Consider the following 13,444-nt stretch of genomic DNA (forward strand, 5'->3'; position numbering starts at 1 on the left):
TAGAGAAAGAGAATAATTATCGAGAATTATAATCTTATTAAAGCCTCTGATATTAATAACGACTCTTTTCTTTTACTTAGATATTTTCTTAGACCTAATATAGACTATCTTATAAACTATAAAAATAGAGAAAATAAAAAAAGTTAATTCCTTAGACCAGCTTATCTTATCTTATATATATATTTTATTAAACTTTTTATTAATAAGCTTACGATCTTTTAGAGTTAAGAAATAAATCTTATTTTTTAACTTTATTAAGAAAGATTATTAGTCCGTAGTAATTAACATCTATAATTACTCCGCTTTAGAAAGATTAATAATATCGCTAAAGTCTTTTTAGATGCGAGGGTTTTCTTCTAAGATACTTTATATTATATTAATATATTTCTATTTTCTATAAATAGTAATTTTATTAGATAATCGCGTTTTTAAAATAAGAATTATAGTTACTTTTTCGATAACTAACTTTAATATAATAAAATTAGTAAATTCCTCGAGTATAGATTCTTTATTTTTTAATATCTTAACTATTAAAGAGTAATTCTCTATTTAAATCGAGTAATCTTCTTTAGCTTTATATTTAATTACGAAGTTAATTCTATAATAGCGAGGTATTATAAATAAAGTAATACTATTATTTCGAATAGAAATAAAGTTAAAATTTACGTTTATAAGATATATATAAACTTTATTTATTTTTAGTTCGAAAAGAAAATTCTAGTTAGAAAGTAAATTCTTACCTCGTAAAGATATAGTAATAAATTTAATAAATTTTAAAGAAATAACTTAATATTATTTCGATTTTATAATTTATTAAATTTTTATATTATCTTTAATAGTAGCTTATATCGATATAGCGATATTTCTATATTTAATAAAAATTACTTTCTTCTATAGAAGATCGATTACTACTTCTTCTAAACCGAGTATATTTACTTTTATTAAAAGATTTATTTTAAGATTATTTATAATATATATATCTCGAGTAAATTTAATTATAATAAATTTTTCTTTTAAAGTTTTATCTTTTATAAAAAAAGAAAGAGTAATCTATTTATTAATAAAATACTAGTTTAAACTAATTTCATATAAAATAATCGAAGCTATATATTTCTTAATAGAGAATAAAGATATTAATCTCTTTAAGAAAACTCGATCTTTTATATTTATTAGATATTCGATATTTAAATATTCTAATTTTAACGAAGCTTTTAAAGAAAGACTAAATAATTTAATAAAATAATACTATAATCGAAAGATTATTCTATTATTCGAATTCGCGAATATTATAAACTCGATTAATTCGAGTTTCTTAGAAATAAACGTTTTTTCTAATAGTATTTTCTTAGAGATCTATATTAACTTCTCTAATAGCAAGTTAAATATAGAATTCTTCTTTCTAGAAATCTTTCTAATATTCTTTAAAGAGGCTATTTAATAATAAGATTTCTTTTTAAAATAAGTATATAACTAATTATTAGATAAAAACTTTTTTTAATATTTTCGATAAACTAGCGAATCTCTTATTTTACTTATAATAATATAATAAATAATCGAGATAAATTTAATATCGACTTTCTCGTTCTTATAATTAGATTTCTTATCTTCTAAAGTCTTATTCTTATATATATTATAAAAATAATAATTATTATTTATATAATATATTAAAGAATTCTATAAGTATATAAGATTATAGTCTCTATAATAGCTCTTAGAAATAAAGCTCTCGTTTTTAAGATCGTAAAAGTATACTTTCTATAGGGGTTAAGATATAAATATTTCCGTAAATTCTTAATTATTATATCTCTAATTATCGTTATATTATCTAATTAAATAAAATAAATATCTATTATAATTCTAATAATTTATTTAATTTAAATACTATAACTAATTTAATTAGACGTTTTTAATTATAATTATAAATAGCTACTTAAGAGCTAATAGAATATCTCTTAAAGTTTAATTTTTTAAAGTTATAGTTAAAGTTTAAGTCTAAGTTTAAGTCTAAAATAAAGTTAATAAGAATTACTATTTAAATAGCTATATATAAGAAGATACTTAATTATCTTAATTCTATTAATAAAGCGTATAAGTTTAAAAAGTATAAGAGGGATATATAGGAAAATTCGACTATTATTAATATTTATAGTCTAGATATAACGATTTTAATTAATAAGAATAAGTATTATATATTTATAAATCTATTATAAAAGAGCGAGAAGAAAGAAATAATCGCTTTTAAGCTTTTTAAAATCTATCTTATTATTTTCTAAAGAAAGATCTATCTTTATTAAATCGTTATTTATAATCTTAATCTTTATCTCTCTCTTATTCTCGATCTCGAACTTTCTTTCGTATATTTTTATATTATAACTTCTTTTATTAATTAAGATAATATTATAACTTCTTTCTATTATTAAGCTTCTTTATAAATTTATAAAGCGTAATCTAAGAAGTTAAAGAAGATATAATAGTTTATAATTTAATTTTTAAGTAATTTCACATCTAAATAGCTTAAGCGTGCTTTTTAGAGATTTCTATTTATACGATATACTTAAAAACGCTCTATATATAACTTACGAAATTATATCTACTATTAATATTATTAAAAATATAAACTTATTTTATAAATTAATTTAGAGTTAAGAATATAAATATTTTAAAATAATCTTATAATTAAATAAGCGTTTTTCTTAATTCTATTTAAAGTTATATTATTACATTTTTTTTATTTTAAAATAGAGTATTTAGTTATTAGAATAAAGTAGCTTTTTAAAAATAAGTTAAGAGATTTATATATATAATATTCTTTTTTTTAATTATAGCGTAGTCTTTTATACGCTAATAGAAAGAATATACTTCTCGATATATAGTTTCTTTACTATTAAAAATATTATTATTAATATTATATAATTCTTTAAAGTCTAGATAAAAGAATTCTAGATTAAGAATATAGAAATTATTATTAGATCCTCTCGAAGTAACTTATTTAGAAGATTTTAAAAGACTTTATAAACTTATTAGATCTATAATATTAGATATAAATTATAATTTTTTATAATTATTTATATAGCTTATAGTATAATCTATTATATTATTAAATTTACTTTTATAGATAAAGGCGATATTTATTAAGGACTCTCTTAATTTTATAAAAGCTAATTTTCGTTAGAATTAAATCTTAAAGCGGTATTTTCTAAGTTAAAAGCTTTTAACTAATTAAAAGCTAATCTATTAAATCTATTATTAGAAAATCCTATACTTAAAAAATTTCCATATTCTTTATTACTATTTCTCGATATCTTATTAAATATAGCTTAATTTAATAAAAAGAGAATCTTATTTATTAAGTTCATAGCTATATAAAGATCTCGAGAATTTAATATACTTAACTTTTTTAGAGCCTAGTTTATTTTTAATATAGAATTTAAAAGCGATAAGAAGAAAGATAGGGATCGAGATTAATAAAGAGATTAAGATCTTTATATAAAAGTTATAAATAATAATAATAAAAAATTAGTAAATCTTTTTTCTTTATCTTTATTAAGTTTAAAAAAAGTTCTATTATTAAAATAAGAAGATTAGATTATCTTAAGAAAAGAAGAAGATAATAACTTTAAGAAAGCGTTTATATAATCTTTTAAGTCGAGGCTTAAATTCTTAAAAATAGAGATATTCTTAGACTTAAGGCGAGTTATTTTAGCTTATTAAATAAGAAAGTAATTACTATTTATATAATAATAAACTTCTTATATAAAGATAGTAACTACTTCTATTAGAGTACTCGTAAATTTAAAATTATAATTTTAGAAAAGAGGATAAATAAGAGGTTTCTCTAATTAAGTAGTCTTCGAAGGAGAGATTAAGTTAATACTCTAAGATCGATCTCGTTAAATATATAAATCTTAATTATAAGTCTATATAATCGATTTAATAATTTAACGATAATTCTTATTAAGAATCTATTTATAAAGTTTAGAATTTTTTATTAAGAAAGCTTGAAATTAAAAGATAAGTGAAATCGTTAAATCTAATAAAATAGGTTTTCTAACTTCGTTAATTATAAATAATTATACTCTATTATAAAAAGGTATAAAGAGAATATAAAAAGAAAGATTTATCGAGAAAGAAGAAAAGTGTTAAAAATAAGAGATTAATTTTTTTTAAGAGAAGGAAAGTTATTTAAAAAGATGGGGGGAATTAAGTAGCTTTTATAGCGATTCTTTCTTTTAGAAAAAGATTCTTTCTTAAAGAAAGTAATAGAAGTAAAATTTCTTAGTATAAGAATAGTGTCTTTAATACGGAAAATGATAAGGATAGTAATTAAAGAATATAGGAAAGTCGTATATTACTATTAATTATTAGGGATACTATATAAGAAGTATATATATATTTCTAAAAAGGAGTTTTACGAAGAAGGGAAAGGTATTTCTTAGTTCTAATTATAATTGATTAATAAAGCTTAAGCTATAAACGTTCTCGAAGAAAGAAAAGAAAGCGATATGCCAAGTTACGCTAGTAAGGTTTCTCGAAGAAAGAAAAGAAAGTAATATATTAAGTTCTTACGCTATGTCGGGAACGTAATAATAATAAATTATTATCGTAAAGCTCTAACTCTTAAAGTTATCGATATCGATATAGAGATAATAACTTCGATTATAGTATATAAGAAAGATTAGACTATCGAACGTCTTCTAAAGCTCTTAATATATCTAGATTTCTACTTCTATAGAATTCTTAATCTATAATTTTATCGATTATTATTTTCTAGCTAAACCGCTAACTTAATTATCTTTCTTCGTTATTAATAAGTTTTAAATAAATTAAGTTTTTTATTTTTATAATAGCTTCGAGATCTAAGTATAGCGATATATCGATAAGTATAATTATTCTATTAGATCTAAATAAATCTTAAGATCTTAAAGACTTTATAAAAAATTAAGCGCCTTTATAGCTTAGATTTTATTTATTAAGATAAATATTTCTAGACTATCTATATACTAACTAAGAAGTATTATAAATAAATATCTTAGAAAGAATTTCTTAAGATTAAGGCTAACTCGACGTTATTAAAAAAATATAAATAATTTTTATAGATAGTCGAGATACTTCGCTAAGGTATAAGAAAAGGCGATTATATCGTTAATATATACTTTAGCGAAATCTTATAAAGGCTTTAATATCTTATCGATCTAGCGTTATATATATAATAGCGATTTTTTATAATTTATTAAGACTATATTTAACTACTCTTACTTATAATAAGATACTATTATAAACTTATATTAATTAAGAATTTTTATAAGAAATTAATAGAACTAGTCGATAGCGTTAATTATTAAAATATATCGATATTTAATTATAGAGCTAATAATATCTAATTATAGTAATATAGAATAGCTATTAAATTTTATAATTTTATCTAAGCCTCTAATATTAATAATAATATATTCTTTTTTATTAGAAGAAGTATTACGCTAAATTATAAAATATAAATAACTATATTTTATAAACTAGTTCGATTATATTATTTTCTTCTATTTATATAATTTATCGAATATTTTATTAATAGCTTCGCGATTCTTCTAGTTAAGCGAATATACTCTAGATAATTTAAAATTAACTTCTAATTTTAAGAGAATTAATATTTATTCTTTCTCGAGGATATTAATAGTAATATCTTAATTTATTTAAATCTTAGAAAATTCTATAGCTACTATAGTAATTTAAGAAATCTCTTTTTAAGTACTATTATAGACGGTAATTTCGTTAAAAAGCATATGCTCGTAAAAAGAATCGACTATCGAAGAAACGAGATTCTTGATAGAAGAATAAGAATTCTCGTATTTAGATAATGATTCGGAAGTTATATAGGCTATAACTTCGACTACTATCTCGAGTAATTTTTTAATAATTCTAGATTTCTATAACTACTTAGATCTTCTAGATATTTATTTATTAATAGTAAGAAGTACGGCCTTAAATATTATTAGAAAGTATTTCTCTTTATAAAACTTAATTATAGAGTTAAGGCGAGTTCTTCGAGTAATCTATATTAATCTATTTAAGATATTACGAAGTTATATAAAGAAAAGAGATATATCGACTATATAAGCGAATACGCCTTTATCTTAACTAAGATCTTATTTATATTAAGACTTAAATAAGAGGTTTTTATTATTTAAGAGAATATCGCGATATATTATTAATATTAATATCGTAAATAAAGCTAATATTATAACTATTTCTATAATATAAATTATTCGATATATTCTAGAATTTTTCTTAATAATAACTTTAATCTTAATAGTAAGATCTTAATAAATATTAATAAATATTATTTCGTTTATAAGATTAAATTAAATTTTTTATAATATAAGAATATTATTATTAATTAGTATATTAGTCTTTAGATTATCAACTATATAAGCTTCTATAATTATTTTTATAAATATTTAAAAGCCGTTAAGTAGCTTTTCTTTTATATATGTTATTACTATAATAAACTCGTTAATATTATATATAGTACTTCTAAGACCTCTAACGCGTATAGAGAATAATATCTTCGAAATCTTTACTCGATAGTCTCGATTAAAAAAAATGATTATAAATTTAATTTATAGATCTTTACTCGTATTATTATAATAAGCTATTATAATTTTATAATTTTATAATTTTATTTATCTTTATATTTATTAAAAAGATATCTTAATAAAAATCTTAATTTAATATTATAAGTAGTTACTTCTAAGATAAAAGAATAGTTATACGATATAAAGAAAACGTATTTATAAAGAAAGATAATTCTTTAATTAATATAAGCTAGTTAATATCTAAAAGCTATAAATAAAAAAGCTAAAGAAAACTATATCTCGTTAAGTTACGCTAAGAACGTAATATTTATCTTATCTTTTTCTTTTTTTAAATATTAAAACGATATTAAAACGATTTTAGATATATTAATAAATACTAGAGTAAAAAAATTCCATTTACTATTATAATTTCATGAAGTCTGGAATTATGAAAGTGCGAATTTTATAAACTGCATTTCCGAGTAGGAAGGTCCACTAGCGCCTTGACGTTTGTGCTTTTTCCCCACGTGAATTCTCCCCACAAGCCGCGTGGTACCTGCGTCAGATCGTCGACGGCGAGCATGCTCACATCATTCATGTGCTTGATAACTCTTTGACATTGACTTCTCATACGAAATTGGAGAGCTTTGACAATTTCTCATGTATTTGTCCTCCGATTTTCTCCAGCGCACGGGGGCTTTCAAGAATAGTAGCATTGTTGACGAGAGTCGTGGTACGAGAGTTGGACAGACATGAAATGAATGCGCATTGAAGGGAGTCGAAGATCTGGAACAACAGAGAGCGCGCGGTGGTGCGTTTTGTTGGAGCTCGTGCTTTTTCAAACAAGCGGCTTGGCATTTCGCGAAACCATATCCTGCCGGTCTCAGCCCGAGGGCCACTCTACAACACCCGCCTTCTCAGCCTTTGCCATACAAATAGTCATCTCTTCGCGCTCTGGATCGCTGTCTAATGTGCTCAGACTCTCTATGGTATCTACTTTTTCCATGATCTGAACCTCAACTTCCAATCTTACTCGTACCCGGATCCGTCTTGCAACTACTCACCCTCGCTCATTTTACTCATCCGTGGCTTTCGTTGCTATGTTTTTCTAGTAGCTTAAGCCAGAGTACCCAAGTCAAGTGACATTCGCTCGACGAAGATGCGATGCGAAACCTCTCTCGGAGATCTCAAAACTTCAGCTAGAAACCCTAACACAGGTGGCACAAACTAGGAAAAGGCTATCTAACCCAGACCTGACCGGCCCATCGCCGGGTCTTTCACATAATGCCTCTTCGACACAAGCGGAAAGGCGACATCGATCCAACCAAGTCTGATTCCGAGGATGAAACATACGGCACATCGGCCTCGAAACCGCTCAAGTCAAGATCGTCTAAAGCCCACCAAAATAGCTCTTCGCGAAAGAAGCGGCGTAGAAACTACAGCGGTGACGATTCCGATGACTCTGATGTAATTGAGGAGAGCGAGTTGAGTGGTGGGCTATCTGCAGAAGATGACATTGAGGACGAAGCGCCAGAGATCGGACCGAGTGGACGGCCAAGGCGAAAGGCGGCCAAAAAAAAGCCGGTATACGAAGAGAGTGATAGTGAAGATCTTTCGGAAGGGATACGTGAGACTAGGGTCGAAGATGAGGATGGCACACCAAAGAAGAAACGAGGCAAACCTTCACTGGTCATAAAGCTCAGGACTACGCCTCGGCAAAATGCTGCACAACCTAGAAGAAGCACTAGAGCTCGCAGCGGTAGCATTGGAGCCTCGAGACCTACATCATCTCACATGCAGACTTCAGCGACGCGGAAAAGTAGTCGAATTGCGCAAGATGAGACAGAAGCCGTTGTAGCTCTAACGAACTCGGGCCATCACGTCGATGTCGTACGTCCTGGAACGCGAAGCCCTCCAACAGTGAGGCCTACGAAAGGTGGCAAAGGTGTTAAAAAAATGCCCGCCAGCATCGTGTACGAAGAAGACGAAGAGAGCTCAACAAGGACGAAAGAGCATTTCGATACTGATGAGCTCCAGGACGAGGGAAACCGACTCGAAGTCGCTGCCAGTCGAGAACATCTAGGTAACAAGGACGAACACCCTCAAGCGCACTCTACAGCAGCGACTGAAAATTCACGGCCAGAAGAATTAGACATAATCCAAGCCGACGACGAAGTTGCTGTCATTCCTGAGTCTGAAGACGATGGCCCCCAGGATGAAGATGATGAAGACCCAATAAACAAACCTGGCCGGAACCTAAGGCGACGTGGAAGCAAGCGTATAGCAAATAGTGCCGATGAAGCAGCAAGCCGTTCAGGTGGTCGATCGACACGCCATGCTGTACGATCAACCCTTGGTAAGCGCAAAACTCGAAGTTCTCAGAGAAGCGGTCAGCAAGAAAGCAGTGACTTTGAGCCCGGAGTCGAGGAAGGCGGTGAAGAAGATGTCTCAGATTCAGAAGCTTTGTCTGGCTCTCCACGTAAGGCTAGTAGGCAGCATGACGAAGATGACAGTACTCCTGCTCGGAGAGGTCCGAAACGTCGAAAGATCAATCCTCGCAGTCAACGAGTTTCCGACGAGCACGATAGCGAAGTTGCCGAAGAGCTCGCAGAGGAGTTGGATGAATTACGAGGAAGCCGTTCTCGTCGAGCTGCCAGAACGGCGGGCATCCTCTACGACGAAAAACCCAAGACACGGCAGCGAAAGCCTGTAGATTATCGTATTCTGCGGCCGGACCTTGCTTTAACGTTAGACGATGATGGGGAGCCATCGGCAACAACTCCATCTCGAAGAGGACGTGGTGGCGCAGGCGGAACTTGGCAGAGAAGTCTTTTCTCGACGTACGGCCCGTTTGGTGGCGCAGGCGGTCCCCCTCCAGTATTCGGTGGTCCAGGAGGCATTGGCGCTGTCGCTGGTGCGGATTCTGACAGCAGCGATGACGAGATCGCGCAGCGTTCACGACCAGCTGGTATTGGAGGAGCTGTTGGCATGACGCCGACTACCGCACACCCCGCCGGCCCGAGCCTTTTTCCTCCGCCTCCTGGTCAACTGCACGGTGCTGATCCTCTCCAAGGGCCTTCTGGAACTCCTGCGAACCTCGGGAAGGTTAAGGAAAAACAAGCTCTCGCGGATGCGGATCCTCTGGGAGTCGATCAGAATGTAAATTTCGATGCCGTTGGTGGTCTGCAAGGCCACGTAGACCAGCTAAAGGAGATGGTCGCTCTACCTCTGCTCTACCCGGAGGTCTTTCAACGGTTCCACGTGACGCCGCCTCGAGGTGTGCTGTTCCATGGACCACCCGGAACTGGTAAAACATTGTTAGCAAGAGCCCTTGCCAACAGTGTCAGCTCACAAGGACGGAAAGTAACTTTCTATATGCGTAAAGGCGCAGATGTTTTGAGCAAATGGGTAGGTGAGGCAGAACGTCAGCTTAGACTCTTGTTTGAAGAAGCACGCAAAAACCAGCCAAGTATCATCTTCTTCGACGAGATTGACGGTAAGCAGCGCCGCACAGGATGTACTGTTTGCCTCTTACTGACGCCGACGAAGGCCTTGCACCTGTTAGATCTAGCAAGCAGGACCAAATTCATGCTTCCATAGTTTCGACACTGCTGGCCCTTATGGATGGTATGGATGGTCGAGGCCAAGTCATTGTCATTGGAGCCACCAATCGCCCCGATTCAATTGACCCTGCCCTCCGTCGACCCGGTCGATTCGACAGGGAATTCTATTTCCCTTTGCCAAACACGGAAGCCCGACGAAGCATAATCGACATCCATACAAAAGGCTGGGATCCTCCGTTGACTTCTACTTTCAAGAATGAAATTGCAAAACTGACCAAGGGATACGGCGGAGCTGATCTTCGTGCACTATGTACAGAAGCAGCTCTGAACGCAGTGCAAAGACGGTATCCGCAGATATACAAATCCAACGAGAAACTCCAAATCAGGCCAGAGACGATCAACGTCGCAGCCAAAGATTTCATGATTTCTGTGAAAAAGATGGTCCCATCATCCGAAAGATCCGCGTCGTCTGGCGCGGCACCTTTGCCAGAGCAGATCGAGCCTCTGCTACGAGATCCACTTGCCGATATTGAGAGTCTAGTGGCTGATATTCTACCCCAGAAAAAGCGGTTAACGGCCCTTCAAGAAGCCGAATTTGAAGATGCAGAAGACGATCGAGGCATGGTGGCGGAACGCATGCAGCAAGGTATTTGACAACCTTCCCCCCTTCCCCACCGGGCATACCTTAGTACTGAACCGTGACTAGAATTCGAGCGGTCTCGTGTTTTTCGGCCAAGGCTGCTTATCAAAGGCGCACCTGGCATGGGACAACAGTACCTTGCTGGAGCTCTGTTGAACCATTTCGAAGGCCTGCACGTGCAATCATTTGACCTTCCCACGCTTTTGAGCGACTCGACAAGGGTATGATGGGCTTGCTCCGGCTGGCATCTCCTAGCTAACAATGCTGAAGTCACCGGAAGCTACCGTAGTGCAGCTTTTCACCGAAGTCCGACGACATAAGCCAAGTGTTATCTATATTCCTAACGTGGACACCTGGTACGGAACAGTGGGGAAGCCCGTCATCTCGACATTTCTTAGTCTCCTACGGACGTTGGCCCCCACAGACCCAATCTTACTTCTCGGAATCGTAGAGTGTGATGAGCGGGACATTGATCGGGAAATGATCAAGGATCTATTTTACTTTTCGAGAAAGAATCAATATGATATCCCGAGACCATTAATGGTAAGCTTTGGTGAGCCGGATTATGCAATTATTTTGCTCATATGCCATTAGCCATCCCGCCACGAATACTTCAATGCTGTCATAGATCAACTCAACGCCTCTCCAGCTGATTTTCCAGAGCCTACGAATCGGAAGAAGAGGAGGTTCGAAGTCCTTATGCCCGTCCCCCCTGAACCACCCAAGGAGCCGCCAGCTCCTACCAAAGCAGAGCAAAAGGCGCAGAAGAAAAAGGATAGGCTACATCTCAACCTGTTGAAACTCCGTATACAGCCAATTATGGACCAGATCAAACTAAGGTACAAGAAGTTTAGGACTGGGGTGATTGATGAAACCCAAATAAGATACTTGTATGAGGAGGAAGACCCAAACATTATCACCACAGACTTACCGCCAGAGGAGCGGCAACCAGACCCATCGCGGCCCTTTGAGAAAGCCACAGATGATCACGGCGAGCCCGGACTGATCAATGAAGCATCAGGCAAATTTTTTTATAATATGGAGATAGTCACCATTGAAAAGCGTTTGTCGAACGGTTACTACAAGAGGCCTAAAGACTTTGCGTCAGACATTAAGAAGTTAGCCAAAGACGCCAAGGCAATCGACGATCAGGACCGGCTCATCAAGGCAAATGAGCTCCAGGCTAATGTCGAGGTGGACATGGAGTATATTGCAGTACAAGAACCATGGCTAGCAGCCGAGCTCGAAAACGTCTACGTCCGAGAGACCAAGCGAGAACGAGAAATGGTGGAAAAGGCTAAGCGACTCGCTGCGGTAGAAGGGCGGGAGTTGGCTATCATTCCATCAAACGTGCCGCCGGGTGATATTGGGGCATCGGCGACGGAGCATTCAGTTGGTCCAATTGTGCTTGGACAGCCCCTCATAAATGGTCTAACAACCCATCATCCGACAACACCCTCTAATCCATCGCAGCCTAGTACACTTACGAACGGCTTGTCTGCCGGACTCTCAGATCTTAGCAATCTCCACGGACATCATCAGAGTAACGGTACTTCCGTACCTTCTCGCGGCGAGGGCAATATTCATACATCTCCTAGTGATGATGCACCATCTACCGAAAGAGAGACTCAGGGCAGCTCGTTCGGACCTTCTGCTCAGACTCGCCCTCTGGGTTCCTATACTGGGGGCCCTGCTTCTATTGACCAGCGAAGATCAATACCCGGAAGCCTCTCTCAGAAGAGTCTGATTACGCCCTTAGCTGAAGGCTCAAATTTGGCCGACTATACAAATTATGCATCAACCACCTCGTCAGATAAGAGGAATACGGGATCGTCTGCCGACAAGAACACCCAAAGCACAACAGGCAAGATTGAGGGACCAGACTTCTCCGCTTTCCCCGACACAGCGGAAGCGAACTCTCAGCTTCCTGACACTCGAGGTAACACTCAAGGTACGCGAAAGCTTTCTTCCATCTCAAACATAGCGTTTGCTGCACAAGTCTGATCTGCTGACGTTTCTAGCTTCCCAATCATCTGCCCTCCCCAACAGCAACCCTAGCGATCCTTCTAGCTCCCAAGGTCAGCTTTCTCAACCGGAGCGCTTGTCACAAACGCCGGCGGTGCCATTGTTTCATCGCGATAGAACCGACATCAATTCCATTCTCAACGACCCCGTTCCTGGTGCCTCTAGAGCTCTCGCTACTCTTCAACCCCAACTGATAATTGACCAAGCGCTCAGCGCCAATCTGCTTCACAATGTTGTTGCCCAGACAAGTGGCTGCAGTATTGAACAACTGGAGCAAGTCTATTCGGCATTGATGAATGAAATCTGGAGGACCAGAGGGGAATGGGACAGGGGGGAAGTGGCCCTTCAGTTGAATAGAGTCTTTGCGGATGTTATGGCGGACATCCACTCATGTCAGGGATTGGCCGCAGGGAGCATGGAAATCGAAAGCTGAATGTGAAGCCAATTCCGCCGAGACTCGAAATGGAAAGAAAAGGCTGACGATCCATGAAGCTGTTAGTCAGAGGTGAGACTAGATAGCAACAGTTCACTTATTGGATAGAAGCGAGGCGTCAGGGATTTTGACGCATGGAGCGAGACTCACATGGTAAATATTATGGGTAGCTTTAGCCTAGCACTGTGCTGTGTCTGAGTAACAACAATTT

The 13,444-nt window shown here is 34.4% G+C and overlaps 1 protein-coding gene across 1 annotated transcript; it reads left to right on the forward strand.

Moving 5' to 3' along the window:
* Window positions 1-7,856: 7,856 nt before the first annotated feature.
* On the forward strand, window positions 7,857-13,233 carry HO173_001087 (uncharacterized protein; the record flags this gene model as incomplete). The annotated part of the gene is made up of 6 exons (XM_037303033.1): window positions 7,857-10,068; window positions 10,122-10,781; window positions 10,842-10,996; window positions 11,046-11,318; window positions 11,370-12,726; window positions 12,797-13,233. 6 exons carry the CDS (start codon window positions 7,857-7,859, stop codon window positions 13,231-13,233), a joined length of 5,094 nt encoding a protein of 1,697 aa, XP_037169680.1.
* Window positions 13,234-13,444: the final 211 nt, after the last annotated feature.

The sequence above is a fragment of the Letharia columbiana genome (genome assembly GCF_014066305.1).
Source record: "Letharia columbiana isolate WasteWater2 chromosome Unknown Sc0000002_s0, whole genome shotgun sequence".
Classification (NCBI taxonomy): Eukaryota; Fungi; Ascomycota; class Lecanoromycetes; order Lecanorales; family Parmeliaceae; genus Letharia; species Letharia columbiana.